A 16,128-nucleotide genomic window follows, 5' to 3' on the forward strand; every position below is an offset into this window, starting at 1 on the left:
TTAGCTCCCCGACCTGGGATCGAACCTGCACCCCCTGCATTGGAAGGTGAAGTCATAACCACTGGACCACCAGGGAAATCTCTACATTTTTCTTAATGGCAGTAAAAACAAAAGGACATGACCTCTTAATATAGATGTAGTAACCAACAGGGAAAAATGAAAGTTTATTTTTAGGGTATTACGAGTATAAATTCCGAATTTCCATGACCCTCTAACTCTGTTTTATAGTCTGTCTTACCCTAAAGTGAGAGGCCAGTTTAAACGGAGACCATCTGCTTGACCCCAGGGCCCCACAGTAAGTGAGCAGCAGATATCTGTTGATGAAGTTGCTGTTGGTCTCGCCTCTTCCCTGCACACGCTGCGGGAATGAAAATGTCCACCCTTCACCCAGCGCTTTCTGTGGACCAGTCCTGTGTTGGCTGTTTGAATCCTTCAAGATGGGAGTTATTGTCCATATTTCACAGATGAGGGAAGATCTGATTTATGTTTCTACGTGCTCCAGAGGCAGGCCTGGGGATTATATATGCAGTCACTAACTAAATGTGGTTGAGCTAATTTAGGTTTTAAGCTCATCAAAACAATGGCCGATTCAGCAGCAGTATCCACAGGTTGGTGATCTCATTGGCTCCTCTGTGGGCCCTTATTCAACCAGCATTTGCTGAGCACCTGCCCCACACAGGGCCTGGGAGGCTTAGTGAAGCCCTTCTCGCTGTGTGATGTGAGCTGGGCCCAGGGGTGGGTAGGAAATCTTGCTCCCCCAGATGACTGCTCCGTATCCGAGGGCGAAGTTAGCTGCCAGAAAGCCCAGTCTTCGGTGAGCGAAGCCCCCGCGCAGGTGGTGGTCCTATGGCTTCTATGAGAAGCACCAGCTGCTGGCCTGGGCTCTCTTCTCCGCATTTAGAGGAATCAATCAGTCCAATCAAGCCTGTAGGCTTTAAAAGCCTGGACATTTCCAACACGCAGCTAAGGTTGAGGACCAGCGAACCTGCAGATGCTGGCCACTTGGACGACTGAACCAATTGCCTTCACATCCGGCCTGGAAGGACTTCCTTGAGAAGGCCTGGTTGCCTCCCTTGCTGCAGTCAGGGGCCTATTTGGGGACTGGCAGTGCCAGCTCCAGCACTCACCGCTAGGAGAACTTGGGAAGTTACACTGCCCTCTCACTGCCTCAGTTTCCTCGTCTGTACGATGGGGACATGAGAGCGCTCTCTTTATAGGCTTGTTGTCAGAATTAGAAGTTAATTCACATAAAGCACTAGGTGCACAGTTAAGTGCTAGGGAAGTGTTAGCTCTCGTCACAAACTACAGGCCAGACCTGAGACTCAAGTAAAGGGAGACAGCAGCCTTCCTTACTCCTCTCTGCTCACCTGAGAGACTTCAGCTGGACACAGATACTACTGCCTGGCGTGGGTGGGGCCTGTGGGCATGGACTCAGGCGTGCCGCCCTAGGCCTGATAGCTGACAACCATTCTTGGGGCCTGGGGCTTCCCAGGCGACACTAATGGTAAAGAACCTGCCTGCAGTGCCAGAGATGCAAGAGACCTGGGTTCAGTCCCGGGATCAGGAAGATGCCCTGGAGGAGGAAATGGCAACCCACTCCTGAAATTCCCATGGACAGAGGAGCCTGGCGGGCTACAGCAGAGTAGCCCATAGAGTCAAAGAGTCAGACACGACTGAGTGCACCCACAGACACACAGATCCATCCCTAGCCTCCATCCGCAGGTCCTACAGCCTACCCGAGTCACACGATCTCTTCTTCACACGTGTCACATTATTTTCTAGCTGTTTTTTCAAGCATTCTCTAAGCTGTTACTGTTTTGTTGGCTTGTTTCAGATTTATATAAATCCCAGGATGAATTGTGTATATTACCAAAGATTTAATGTCACATGTAATGTGAAAATTATCATAGCATACTTTACCTTAAAAAAAACTCTCGTAGATGTTTTCAATCTTTTCCTTACTCCGAACCATAAATGTATTGTGTGTGTATATGTATGTCCAGATGAATGCCAACTTACAGTCCCATCAGTGTTGCATTAGAATACATAAAAAAATTTTTTTGGCCAAATCATGTGGCTTTCAGGATCTCGGATCTCCAACCAGAGACTGAACCTGGGCAACTGTAGTGAAAGCCTTAAATTGTAATCCCTTGGAATTCTAAACCTGGAATTCTAACTCCCAAAATATTTTTTTAAATTATTTTTTGAAAGAGTTGATTTACAATAATGTGTTAAAGGGTATAACATAGGGATTATTATTTTTTTTTTTTTTTGGCTGAGCTGCACAGCTTGTGGGATCTTAGTTCCCCGACCAGGGATCCAGCTGGGGCCTGGCAGTGAAAGGACCAAGTCCTAACCACTGGACCACCAGGGAATTCCCACAATTCAGTATTTTTGCAGATCATTTTTCATAGGTTATGATAATAAAATGTATGTAATTCCCTGTGCTATATGGTATATCCTTGTAGCTTACAGTAGTATCTGTTAATCCCATACCCGTTTGTCACTCCCCTTTCCCCCCTCCCATTTGGTAACCACAAGTTTATTTTCTATATTTGTGTGTCTGTTTCGTTTGGCCAGGCTGTGCAGCCTGCAGTGTGTGGGATCTTAGTTCCCCAATCAGGGATTGAACCCAGGACCCCTGCAATGAGTGTAGAGTCCTAACCACTGGACTGCCAAGGAATTCCATTCCTATTTTGTACATACATTCACTTGTATTATTTTTTAGATTTCACATATAAGTGATATCATATGGTATGTATCTTTCTCTACCTTATTTGACTAAGCATAATATTCTCCATGTCCATCCGTGTGGCTACAAATGGCAGTATTTCGTACTTTTTTATGGCAAGTATTTCCTGGTTGCGGAAGTAAGATCCATGTCTCAGGATAACTAAGCCTGAGAACCACACCTACTGAGTCTGTGCACTCTGGAGTCCTTGTGCCACAACTAGAGAGAAGCTCGTGTGCAGCAACAAAGATCCTGCGTGCCACAGCTAAGACCTGATGAAGCCAAATAAATATTAAAATACACACAAGATCAGCACAGATACTTCTCCAAACATGATGCAGCTTCCTTGGTGGCTCAGACGGTAAAGAATACACCTGCAATGTGGGAGAGACCTGGGCTCCATCCCTGTGTTGGGAAGATCCCCTGGAGGAGGGCATGGCAACCCACTCCAATATACTTGCCTGGAAAACCCCATGAACAGAGGAGCCTGGTAGGCTAGTCCATGGGGTCACAAAGAGTTGGAAACGACGGAACTAAGCACAGCACAGCAATAAACACAGGAGATGTTCAACATCATCAGTTATTAGGAAAATGCAAATCAAAGTTAAAAGGTACCACTTCACACCCACCAGGATGATTATGATAAAAAAGGCAGACAATTACAGGCGGTGACAAGGATGTGAAGCTGGAAGCTTGCACATCACTGGTGGGTATGTAAGATGGCGCAGATGCTTGGAAAACATTTTTGTGGCTCCCCAAAAGATTAAACACAGAGCCATCATATGATCCTGAACTTCTAGATATGTATCTAGGGGAAATAAAAATATATGTTCATAACAAAGCTTGTACATGAACGTTCACAGCTGAATTTTTAATAATGAAAAAGTGAAAACACCTCAAATGTGTGTTAATTGATGAGTGAATTAAACAGTGTGGTGTATCTACAAAATAGAGTATTACTTGGCAACGAACAGTAGTAAGTACTAGGGAGATGAGCCGAGATGAAAGGGCAGGAAGACCTTGAGCTCGTGGCCTCTCCTGAGCACACCAAGATTATAGCTATTTACAGAATAGCCATTGAATAAAAAGACCAGAGCCTACCCAAAAAGATCTTCTACAATTAAAGGCATACAGAAGGAACCACAATGATGCGTTTTTTAAAAAAAAAAACCATTTTATTTCTGATTAACCTCTCCACCTTTCCTGTGGAACGCACGACATGGCTGAGAACTGGAGCCAGGCTCCCATTTCTGCTGGAGCACCAAGAGCCAGAAAGTCCTCTGGCCTAACCGGCCTTTTCCAAGAAAAGTGTACTGTTTTAGATTCACGGTTCACGGCCTCTTCCCTTCACCTCCCCTTCCTCCTGTTCTAATGGAAAAGCCTGATTAAGGGAGACCCCCACTCCAGCCAGGTCAGTAGTGGGACCACTGCTCAAGACACCCGAACATCCGAGTTTTCCTTAACAATCGACGGTGGAGGTGCCCGTCCGAGGAGGACAAGGAAAAGGCCCTTGCCCAGGTCCTTCGAGGTTGAACAAAACGCTAAAGGAGGCCTGGCTGCTGGCAACTCTTCAGGTGATTATTCCGAGGGAGAATACTCGTATCACCATATTTATGTCTGTAACATCGGTTTACTTAAGATACTACATAGGAATATACGTCCCCAACGTTTGCTCCAAATTCTCATTTAGCTTTTTTCCCCCATCAGAAACAATCTCTACATGTGAAACTTCCCAGAAGTGTGGACTCCTTGTTTTCTGCTGGTCTAGTTTAAACGCAGCGTCGGGTCGCTATTGATGTCGGATACGCATAAAAGGAGATGTAGAAACTATTGTATTATCTGGGAACACCTTTTTCCATGACTCGGTAAGTTGTATCCGACGCGCTGGTGAAGCCCGAGGGTAGAGCAGAGCCTGAGTAGGTCTGTCTGCAAGCAGCATCGGGGTCACCAGAGCTGGCCTGGGACAGTGGAAGGACCACCGGGGGCCGAGGCCCCCTCGGCCGGAGCCTGCCAGGCAGGGGGCTGCTGCGGAAGGCCAGGCAGTGTGCACCTCTGAGGTGAACTCACGCGGACCCACGGAAACACTGGTAGGATTTGAAGGAAGAAATGTGTTGTCACAGGCCCACCTTACACTGAGAAAATTCCCACGGGAGGCAAGGGAGAAAACGGCTTCCGGCCAACTCCCGACCCCACCACCACCGCAGGTCCTCCAGGCGGGATGGCAAGTTCTTGGAGTCCCGGCCCCACCCAGCACGGAGGGGTGTCTTCACGCCGGGGGTCCTGCCCCTCAGCACCCAGCCCAAGGCGGTGTGGACCTGCGTCTTGACCCCCTCACATCACCTCGCACTAGAACGGACTCTGGGAAGATGGCGGCAAGCAACGTCACAGCAGGCCCTGAGAGAAATATTCCAGCGCCAGCCATGGTCCCCGGACCCTCGGTCCCGGGAAGGCAAGGCACATCTTCCCCAGGTTCCCTAAAAAGTATGATGTTACCGTGAAAAAATGGTAGGAGAAAAGAGAGAAAAACCCGCTACCCACTTCCGGTGAGCGACCCTGTGCCCTCCTCGGTGGGCGTGGCCAACGTCCTGAGCCGCCAGCGCTGAGCGACCGCCTGGGAGGGCGGGGCCAGGGGCGGGGCGGGGCGGAGTGGAGTGGAGTGGAGTCCCGGCCACAACCACTGCCTCGCTCTCCAGCAAAGTTCAGCCTCTGTTAACTGTTTCCTGAACGTGAACAGCAGGTCTGGTCAGGAGGCAGAAGACCACCTGCTCTCTGGGAAGCCATCTGGCCAAGACCGTTAAGAAATCCTGACGCATTTCCAAGGGAAGCTCTGATGAGAGGGGCCTCGAAGAAACGCGGAAGGAGGGTCAGACTTTTTTCTGATACAGAACCACCGAGAAAGCGGGTCCGTGCTGCCAGCTTCAGCTCCTGGGAGAGGGGCGGTGGGTGGTGGGGGAATGACTGCATTTCCACGGGCCGCCCTCGCAGTGCAGTCCCTTGCTCCTGGCTACATCCTGCAGAGCTTCAGCGGGAAGTTCTCAGTGATGAGGTGGTCGGGGTGAAGCAGCACCACGATGTTCACCTCAAACTCTGGGGGAGAGAAAGGACAGACAGGCTCAACGCTCACCGACTCCGGAGGCGCAAACGCCAGCCCCACTAGGGCTCTGCTGAAATCTGGACAGAGAGGCAGCAGCTCCTGCCTTGGGAGCTGCACACCCTCCCAAGTTTCCAGGAGAAATCGGTATAGGTGGCTACCCGGGCGGGACTGCCTGAGTATATCCGTCTTCTCACCCCCGGACACTCTAAGGTCCCGCATTCTCAAATACTCTCTTGTCCTCTGTCTCTACTGCACAGAATCTCCTAGAATCCCATCCGCTCACAGGTGCACTGTGGCTTTCTTTTTAACCTGTCCTACCATACTGGGTGGACTAGCGGACCCCACGCTGGCCCACAGCCCACCGGCAGCACCCCAGGCCAGGCGAGAAACAGCACTTCGAAAAGAAGGCAAGCCATCTCCCAGCCGTCCCTTTGCAGCCAGGTTTATTTGTCCATGACACCTGTTCAAACATTCCTCTGCTTCCTTCAGCAAACAGTAGTCTTTCTTCCCGCTTTCTAGGTGCTAAGGGTCAGCACGTGGATGACAGGGAAGGGGGTGCCTGAGGAGAGAGCCCCCGAAAAGAGAGAAGCCCAGGTCCCTCCCCAGTGTGAAGGGAAGGGGCTGGGGGCCGGCTCCTCCAGGGCCCCTCTGTGGCCGGAGTCCCAAGGACGGTGTCTCCGTGTGTGGCCGTCACCTTGGCCCGGCACCGGCCAGGGCATGAGTGTGTACCGCAGTGGCTGCCGTGTTCCCTTCCTCTTTCTGATGGCTGTCACAGGCTGCAACACCCTCTGGGCTGCCCAGCCCCATCCTGCCCTAGTCTTCCCACCATCTTGCTGTCCTCCCTGGAGGGGACAGAGAGGAGGCCCGGCAGGCACAGAAGGCCCATGGCAGGACTGGTGCTGGCTTCCTCCCAGCGCGGAGGGCCATGGGCTCAGCTGGGGACAGCCGCGGGCCTGGCCGTGCCCAGGAAGTTCCCCAAGCTGGGCACCGTCGGAGTGAAAGGGCACACCCAGATGTGCGCCTAACTAAGGACGCGGGGCTCACCCTATTCCCCCTTGAGAACGGAACCTGACCTCCCAGCCATGAAACGGTGACCCCAGGGAAACGAGAGGCCGTGGTGCTCAATGATCACAGGCTACCTCCTTCCCGCGGGACCCCCTCAGCTGAAGGGGTGGTCACTGCACAAGCCCCCAAGCACACAAAACATGAGCCACAAGGACAAAAGCACCACCAGTGTCTTGGCTGATGGGCTGAGGGCGTTATTTCTATGGAGGAATCATGGGCGCTACATTAAATGCTACATGGACGCTTTGTAAAGTCTGACAGAAATAAGGTGCAGACAGTACAGGTACCTAATGCATAGTGTAGCAGAAAAGAACAATTTTTGGATGTTTCTTAAAGTTTATGTAGCAAAACCAAGTTGAAAAATCGACAGATAAGCTCCTCCTCAACTTAAAAATCAAAGGTGCAGCTGACTCTCAAACAACCAAGGTCAGGGAGGCTCCCACCCAGTCACACATCCACACGGAATTTACAGGCTGCCCCTTATTTGGCAATTTCACCACAACTGCAGTTCTCTATCTGCAGATTCAACCACAATACAAGGTGAAGGGAGAAAAAGCAGGATTGAAAAGTGCGTCTTAACGCGACTCAGATCTTGTGGTCCAAGTATCTGTCGTGCGATCACAGAAAACCACTGACTCCCCCTCAGCTGCCGGAGCCTCAGCCCTTGGGAAGATGACTGTTCACTGGGCTGTCACAGGTCTTGTGTCCCCATCAAATACCAGCCCATCAGAGGGCTGATCCGACCTCCCCACGAGCTTGGCTGGCTGGTCCCTGGCCAAGTTAGTGTCCTTCAGAGAGCATGTTGTCACGTGAGCAGCCCACGCTGTCTCCTGGGGGACGAAGCAAGTTCAACCCTGGGCGCCACCCAGCTGCTCTGCACGCATTTTTGTGCAGCAACCAAAGGGCTGGGTGCTCCGTGCTGCACCTGAGATCAGCAGACCAGCAGATCCACCCCCTCCCAGGGGCACCCTGAGGGCACGCACGTACCCACTTTGAAGTTGGTGGTCTCTAGCGTCGGGCAGGTGAATAGCCGGGGGAAGACCATGTAGATGGGGATGGAGAGGCCCCGACACACGTCCCCGTCGGCGATCTGAATGTTCTGAATCTCTGTGGCATCGCGGGCGTAGCCTTCTGCACAGCCTGGAGCAGGGAGAGGGCATCGTGGGGTCAGGACACGGCGCACGTCCGTTCAGGCTGAGGCAGCAGCCAGTGACTCAGAGAAGGTGCATCAACAGGAGAGTCCCCTGCTGTCCCGCTGGCCCTGCAGGACCCTGGAGATGAGAGGCGAGCTCGTGGCTGTGGGCCGGGGGCAGCGGAGGGTCAGGGGGCCTTACCGCACGTCTCCACGCGCACAAGCTGCAGCTCGATGCTTTTGATGGCGGCCTCTGAGCTCTCCACCACCAGCTCTCCCGTCAGTGGCTGTGTGATCACACAGTTGGTCGAGTTGAGATGTCCTCTGATGAGAAATTTGGGGAGCAAGGCCCTCTAAAACGAGACAAAACCAGACACGTCAGGAATGGGAGGTGCCGGGAGAAATGACTCGAGCCTTTCTGGTACAAAGAAGAACTGAACACAGAGTCTGGTAATTTACACAAAACTCACTGGGAGCCTGGCTGACAAAACTGGCAAAACTGGACAACAGCACTTAAAACAGTCTGAATGACAGACTGAATGATCCAACGACTTATCGACAGACCTAAGGTACCTGACAAAGACCAGCTCTCTCGCCAAAGCAGCCTTCCTGCCTGCCTTAGGTCTGCACAACTCCGTCTGACCAAGCGCCATATGAGAATGTCTGAGGGACTTCCCCGGTGGCGCAGTGGGTAAGAATCCGCCTGTCAACACAGGGGACACGGGCTCGATCCCTGGTGCAGAAGGATTCCACATGCCGTGGAGCAACTAAGCCAGGGTGCCAGGACTATTGGGCCCGCGCCGTAGAGCCCGCGCTCGGCAACCAGAGAAGTCACTGCGAGGAGGAGCTTGCGCGCTGCAAGAGCGGCCCCTGCTTGCTGTAGCTTGAGAAAGCCCTCGCAAAGCAGCGAAGATCCAGCGCAGCCATAAATAAGTAACATTTTAAAAAATGTCTGAGGAAGCTGACAAGAGTGTTTAAGGACAATCTGTCACCAGGAAAAAAAGAAAATCAATTTAAAAATGTTCCCAATTATGCAGTTTTGAAAAACCAAGAAGAGATTAACTTTATTTGTGAAGAGAACAACTTTTCTTCCATGCTGGACTAAACACCTAGGGACCTTTTCTCTCTGGACAGAGGAATACGGTCGTGGGGGAGTGACGCTGTGGTGGGAAGAATGGGTCTGAAGAGCTAGAGACACTGCCTAGCACTCCTTCCTACGGCGGGGTCCCAGTTACCCTGAAGTCAATTCAGAGTTTAGAACACACTGTCCAATAGAAACATGAGGTAAGCCACAAATGTGAAGAAGTGAACGTGTAATTTAAAATTTTCTACTAGCCACATTAAAAAAAGTAAGAGGAAACAGGTGAAATTCTTCAGTATATTGAAAATACTGTCTCTTCCACATACAATCAGTATATTACAATCATACACGATGCTTTAAATTCTCTTTTTTCACACCGAGTCTTTGAAACCCAGCCGGTACCTCACAACTACAGAGCCCGCGTGCTGCAACTAGGAAGCCTACCAGGCTGCGCTCCCCAAAAAGCCCCTGCAGTGAGAAGCCTGGGCGCTGCAACGCTGGGGGCAGTGGGACGCAACCAGAGAAAGCCCGCACAGAGCAATGAAATCCCAGCACAGCCGAGAGAGAGAAGGATGGAAGGAAGGAAAGTCGCCCTGGTGCCGCGACTACGGAGCACGTTACCTCTTTGACGTTCTGCAAGGTGTCAGGTGTGATCGTGAAGTCCACGGGGCTCGGAGTCCATTTCCCCTTCTGAGGCTAAAACAGGGGGAAGAACCGAAATCAGGAGAGAGTCCCACAGCTCCAACTTGTTTTTCCTCGTTTCAGGAAATGCAAGGCAGCACAAGAACGGGAGACCTTGGTGCCAAGAGGCAGGGTGCCTGGGTTCTAAAACAGTTCTGCCAGGAAACAAGGCTGTGTCTGTCCAATGTCTTCATCCCCCTGACCCAAGTTTCCGCATCTGGAAAATGGGGGGGCCAGGCTTCTTTGTCTCGAAGGTCCCTTGCAGGTCCAGAATTTAAAAGCAGATCGGGATTACTGGGAGACGTTTATTTGAAGCCGTCTCTGAGAATAAGATTGTACACCGAAGTGTCTCTGTGACGGGCCCTGTGCAGTGCCGTTGCTGCCACGGACCCACTGCGCAGGTGAGGTCAGTGAGGCCCAGACGGCTCACCTGGTTGCTCAAGTCCAGAGCAGAACGGGCAGTCAAACCCAGGCACCCTGGTTCCACAGCTGGTGCTGTTAGCCACTCAGCTGTACAACTAACCTTCTACCAGGAAGAATCACACTGTAGCGTAACAGATTAATTATCAGCGTTATGGAGATTTGTTAACAATGACCACCTCCATCACACAGGCACAGAATCCATCAACACAGCCAAGCTTCCTGGGGGCCTGCCTGGTCCCTTTTACTCACAGGTTGGGGCCCAAAGGCCACTGAGGCCCTGATGGCGTGGGAGCTGTGGAGGAGAAAGGCCCCTGACCAGCCTGCCAACTTTACTCACCAAAAGCTTACTCTCGGAAATAGTCTTCTTGAAGCTACTCTTTTTACCAATAGGTTCACGAACATATTCTTTCGTGAATATATTTTTCCTCACAGCACATAAAGGAATATTTAACTTGTCAACTGTGGGTCATGGCGTAGTTTGGCTTCTAGTGAAATTATTCACAGAGACCGTGACCCCTGGGGGCTAACTGTGGGTGACCTCCAGGAGCAGGGAGGAAGCCCCCGGTGGCTCTGCCACCGCCAGCCTGAGTGGTCACCAGGCGCCCAGCCCTAGGCAGGGGGCTGAATTTGGGCTTATTCTTCACACAGGTGAAGGCTCTTTTTATATAAGACATGAAATGGCATGTGATTTTTTTTTTTAAGGGAGTAATCTACATGAAGAAGAAAATTTTTTTAGCTTCCATTTGAAAACCCTTGATTGGACAGAAGGAAAACATCTGTTTCTAAATGAAGTGACTTCCAAAAATGAGAAATATTTTCATATTTTTTTAAAAACCGTAGCACTGAAAGAAACATCTACTGAAATTTTATAGAGGGAAACTACACATAATTGAAAATCCTAAAAAAGTCACAAAATTGATGCAAGGGCATCAGTGATTTCACCGATCTTACGCGGAAGGGCTCTTACATCTTCAGTCATCACTAAGGCATCCGTGGACATTTCATAATAGGGTTAAGAGGCCCTGCCCCAAAGGCCTGGAGAGAACTGAGATACAGGGACTCCAGGGCTGTGGGCACGAGTACCAGCCCCAACAGGTCCCCTGGGGGGAGGGGACCTAGCCCCCTCGGTTGGCACGTGAAAGGACTGCTTAAGGACACTCTGTCAGTGCAGAGTCCCGGCAGAAGGTGTCAGAAAAGGCTCTCCCTGCCCCCTTCCCCAGCACCCCGGTGTGTTCCTGCCTCGTGGGCTGAGAACGCAGGGCCCTGGCCTTCCTACCCCACAGCCGGGCACATTTCTGCCAGCCGTTTACGGAAGCAGCCATGAAGGACGAGACGATGCCTCCCTCCAGGACCAATGGCAGGCTTGCGCACCGTCTGCTGAGATGAAGGTGGGCCCCCCGGCCTGGGGCTCCTCAGGTGAGGCACAGACCCCTCAGGCGCAGCACCCCGTGGGCTAGGGGCATCGCCCGGAGGGTCTGGCCCAGGGGATGACATGCACGCTGCTACCCTGCTGCTGGCCAGGCCGGGAGAATCATGCTCCCCTGTCTCTGACCCAGGAGTCCCAGGCCCCTGTGCCGCACCCAAGGAGCACTAGCAGCTAACTCACTGCTGCTAAGTGGGCGCAGTCCCAGGCCCCGCAGGAGAGTCCTGCTACCGAGCGCAGGCCCCCCGAGGGCGGCTTACGGTGGAGTGGACGATGAACTCGCAGGTCTTGGTCAAGTCCTTGGCCAGCAGGGACCGCCGCATGTCACAGCGCAGGGTGTACTGCAGAGAAAGGCAGAGGAGAAGTTCTTGAGAGGGTCTGCTCTCATCACAGAATTACACAGACAAGGTTCCATCCCATTAATGCATCATACGAAATCTGTGTACATAACCGGGGGAGTTAATGCTCAAAATGAAAAGTATTTCTGTAATAGACACCTCAGCCTGTGCCCAGGGCCATCCTATCGCTGGACCCCTGGAAGGGGTGCAGAGTCTCACGGAGCCCCCCCCGTCACACGGGGAAAGACTTGCGAGGCAGAGCTGGGCATCAGCCTCCCTGTGTGAGCCCAGACAGGGAACACAGCCTCTCTGAGCTTCAGCTTCCTGCTCTAGAAGATGAGGACACTGATGCGACTTTAGTGAGGACCCAGTGAGATGACAAGTCAGGGCTGGCACATCACGGCTCTGGGTGAAACAGCAGCGACTTTGTAGAAAGGATGAGAAATCATGGCAGCAGAGCTGCAAACCCTGGGGCATTGAGACTCATAGCCAACGAGGCAGAGGCCCCATACCTTCTGCAAGACAGGCCCTAAGCCCCGCGAGGGGGAGCCCGCCACAGAGCTGGGCGCCAGGCTGGAAACTCGACCTGTCCCTTCCCATCCTGTCCATAGCAGTGAGAGACTGCTAACAAAACTCAACGGCACATTACTGTCTTAAACAAACAAACAAAAATCGTGTACGTTTAATAAAGCGAGCTAGTGTTTTAATCATCTGGGGAAAAACATTACAAATAATCTGTAGAACTGGAACCATATGTGTAGTGAGTCAAGAAGTTACGACTATTATGACCGACCTGTCCAGGTTAAACGAGAACTATGTACTGAAGGTACTTACTATGTATTAAGGGTCTCCTGGGAGAGGAAACGTTAGAAAAGAAATAAAAAAGAACACCGTTGTCTACAAGGGCCTTTATATGTGTGTGTGTATAGTCTCAATCATACACACACACACACACACACACACGTTGCTACTGTTAGTTGCTAAGTCGTGTCCCACTCTTTTGCCACCAGGCTCCTCTGTCCGTGGATTTCCCAGGGGCAAAAACACACATATATTTTCTACCGAGACTTCAGTCTGGTCCCCCAGCCAGACCAGCTCAGCAAGGACTGCTCTACATATGCATCTGTTGTTCGCATATGTAACACACACACGCGTGTATCTGTGTAACTGACCTTCCTGTACAGCCCACACGCTATGGGCACTATTTTGTTAGGGCCTGCCTGGTCTCCCTGATTCTTTTCCCAATGGGAGTGCCCTTCCTCATTTTCAGCCTCAGGGGTTTGGGAGGGCTGGCTTCCCCCAGCCCACCCTGGTTTGGAAGTGACCAGAAAGCCAGGAGCGCTGCTAGACCAGGGGAGGAATCCTTTCTGTGGGGGTGGCCCAGCCGGGAGAATGTTCTCTGCCACCAAGAACACAGAGCTGGGGGCTGACCGGTGTCCCCTCTCCCAGCCTCGACAGTCCCCTGGAATTGTGAGTTCCAGGATCCAATGTCCCTTTTTTGGCTAAGCCAGTTTGAGCAAGATTTCTATAATTTGTAAATGAAAGACTGTGAATAATGGGTACCAACTTTTGGTCAGTAAAGGTTTTTTTTTTAAGTGTGAAAGCAGTAACTGGTAATATAAGGCAGCTGGTCATGAGTGGGAGAGGGCAGAAAGATGGAGAAAACAGGAAAACACCAATGTGTTTTAGGAACTGCATGGAAACCTGGGTTCAATCCCTGGGTTGGGAAGATCCCCTGGAGAAGGGAATGGCTACCCACTCCAGTATTCTTGCCTGGAGAATCCCACGGACAGAGGAGCCTGGCGGGCTACAGTCCATGGGCTCACAGAGAGTCAGACACAACTGAACAATTTTCACTAAATTCTTTTACAGCACTTTCTTGATTAATTCTGACAATTCAAAGGTAAGGACGGTTGACATAATATACAGATAGTCACCATGAATTCATTTATTTAATCATTCAGCAATTATTTACTTGGCATGTTCTGGGTGCCGGGAACTACGCTGAATAAGTACTTCACAAAGAGACCTCATCAACCCCCAGGAGGAGAGGTCATGAAGGCCGTCTGGGTCACAGAGATGGGATCTGAGTTTACACCTGTCTGCGGCAGACACCCACGCTCCAAATCTTTATGCAATATGGTAATTCAAGCCCGGGTCTGTCTGTTGCAAAGCCCTGGATCTTTTCACTCTGTCTGGATCTTCCCCAAATATTAATGAGTGATCTACATGGCAAGGCCTACAGGAGGTTAAGGAGAGTCAGACATGAGCAGGGCTCCCAGAGGAGGTATAAGACTCGATTTCTTTTTTGGCCATGCTGTGTGACATGTGGGATGTGACATGCTTCGTTCTCTGACCGGGGATGGAACCCAAGTCCCCTGTACTGGAAGTGTGGAGCCTTAACCACTGGACTGCCAGGGAAGCCCCAAGATGCGATCTCTTCTGACTTGACAGTAAACACACCATGGATGGGAATGAGGAAAGAAGACACAGCCCAACAGATTTAAAGCAGACTCCTAGAAGGGATATTATCACCATGAACAAGGAGGACAGGCATCTCGATCATTTACTTCTGAAACCATTTCAGCAGACATGTTGGTACCGCTGTACTTTGTGTTAAGAGGATAAAACCCCGCTAGTACGGCCACGAGAGGAGAACAAAAATAAAACCACCCTGTGATTTAAACAACTTTTAAAGGAAAAAGTGGTTGTACAGAGGACAGCTGGGAAGACTGACAGCTTCCTGTATGCTCTGTCTACAAATAAGGATGAGAGGTGGATACCAATGTGGCTGAGGAGAATCAGAGCAAATATGATGGAGTCCTCCGCCTAAGAAGTTACGAGGAAACCAGGCCCTGTGAGCTGGCAACCTACTACTGGCTACATTTTAAATCCTTTATGTTGTCAGCCTTTTTACTATTTTTACATTACGGTACCACAATGCAATTCAAATGATAAATGAAAAGTGTCTCTGCACCCATATGATTTGAGAAAGACTGTTGTTAAGGCTCAACAAGAACACCTTCTCTCCCAAGTCACACACCCAGGAATCTTCACGGAAAGTGTGTTGAGTCCTGGCGCTGAGAAGGCCACGCCCTGCGGGACCACAGTGGCCGCTGCCCCTCTGGGTGGCACCTGCCCCACTGTCCAACCAAGAGCCTGGAAGAAGGCCTGTCCAGAGACTGAATGAGTGCACGGATGAATGAGAATGAGATCAGGAAGTCGCAATCCTGGTGTCTCTCAAGACGCATGCTTCTCAAAAGAAGCAGTGGCGAATCTGAGTTAAGAACTGGGAGTTAGATGACACTGGAGAATTTCTGTTCCCCCTGAGAGGTGTGAAAACGGTAACTGGCGTTACATAGAAAGAATGTCCCTGTCTTCTGGTGATTTTGAGATGAAGTGTCAAGATTCTGTAACTAACTTTGAAATGATTCAGAATACAGATGAAACAAATGTGGCAAAATTCTAATAAATGTTGAATCCAGGTGATAAGCAAAAGAGTGACCAGCTCTTATAAATATGAGGTTGAGAGGACATCTCTATGGTTTCAGAAATTTATGAGATATTTGGGGAGGTGCAGAATTCCACGTTACAGCATTCTAAGGTTAACCCTCAAAGTGGTAAAATCTGATGACCAAAATAAACTGAGGTCAGGGTGATTATTTACTAAAGAATTAACCACATGCTAACTCTCCTTCTGCATTTGAACTGGTTTCCAACTCACACACAGCTGCACAGGACCCCAAATTTTGTATTTTCATCTGATGCCCTTCCAGGCAGTATGTGAAAAAGGGTGAGACTTCCAACTTTATGTTAAACAAATGAATCTTTTAACAAGAATGCTAAACATAGGAAAAGAAAGTGACAGGTAAGAAGTATGACCACAGAAAATTGGATGTTATTCTATTGTTTCTAATGAATGTATGCTTCTATTAGTAAACAGACAGCATCAAAGAAGAGCTGTGTGGGTAAACCAGGTTGCTGCTGATTCTGGCAAGAGAAAAAAAAATAATTTTGAAAATGCGATGTTTGAGAGATTTTCTGCAAGGAGACCCAACCAGTCCATCCTAAAGGAGATCAGTCCCGAGTGTTCATTGGAAGGCCTGATGTTGAAGCTTAAACTCCGATACTTTGACCACCTGAGCTGACTCATTTGAAAA

General features: G+C 50.4%; 1 protein-coding gene across 1 annotated transcript in view; it reads right to left on the minus strand.

Annotated features, from left to right (window-relative positions):
- Positions 1-3,884: 3,884 nt before the first annotated feature.
- VPS26C (VPS26 endosomal protein sorting factor C) overlaps positions 3,885-16,128 on the minus strand; it is a 34,187-nt gene continuing 21,943 nt past the window's right edge. Inside the window, exons 4-8 of the mRNA NM_001040510.2 lie at positions 11,891-11,971; positions 9,725-9,799; positions 8,225-8,375; positions 7,878-8,030; positions 3,885-5,818 (exon numbers count right to left, since the gene is read on the minus strand). Of these exons, the coding sequence (NP_001035600.2) occupies positions 5,736-5,818; positions 7,878-8,030; positions 8,225-8,375; positions 9,725-9,799; positions 11,891-11,971 (543 nt within the window). The 3' untranslated portion in view covers positions 3,885-5,735. The remainder of the gene's footprint in view (positions 5,819-7,877; positions 8,031-8,224; positions 8,376-9,724; positions 9,800-11,890; positions 11,972-16,128) is intronic.

This window comes from Bos taurus, chromosome 1 (assembly GCF_002263795.3).
Source record: "Bos taurus isolate L1 Dominette 01449 registration number 42190680 breed Hereford chromosome 1, ARS-UCD2.0, whole genome shotgun sequence".
In the NCBI taxonomy this organism is placed as follows: Eukaryota; Metazoa; Chordata; class Mammalia; order Artiodactyla; family Bovidae; genus Bos; species Bos taurus.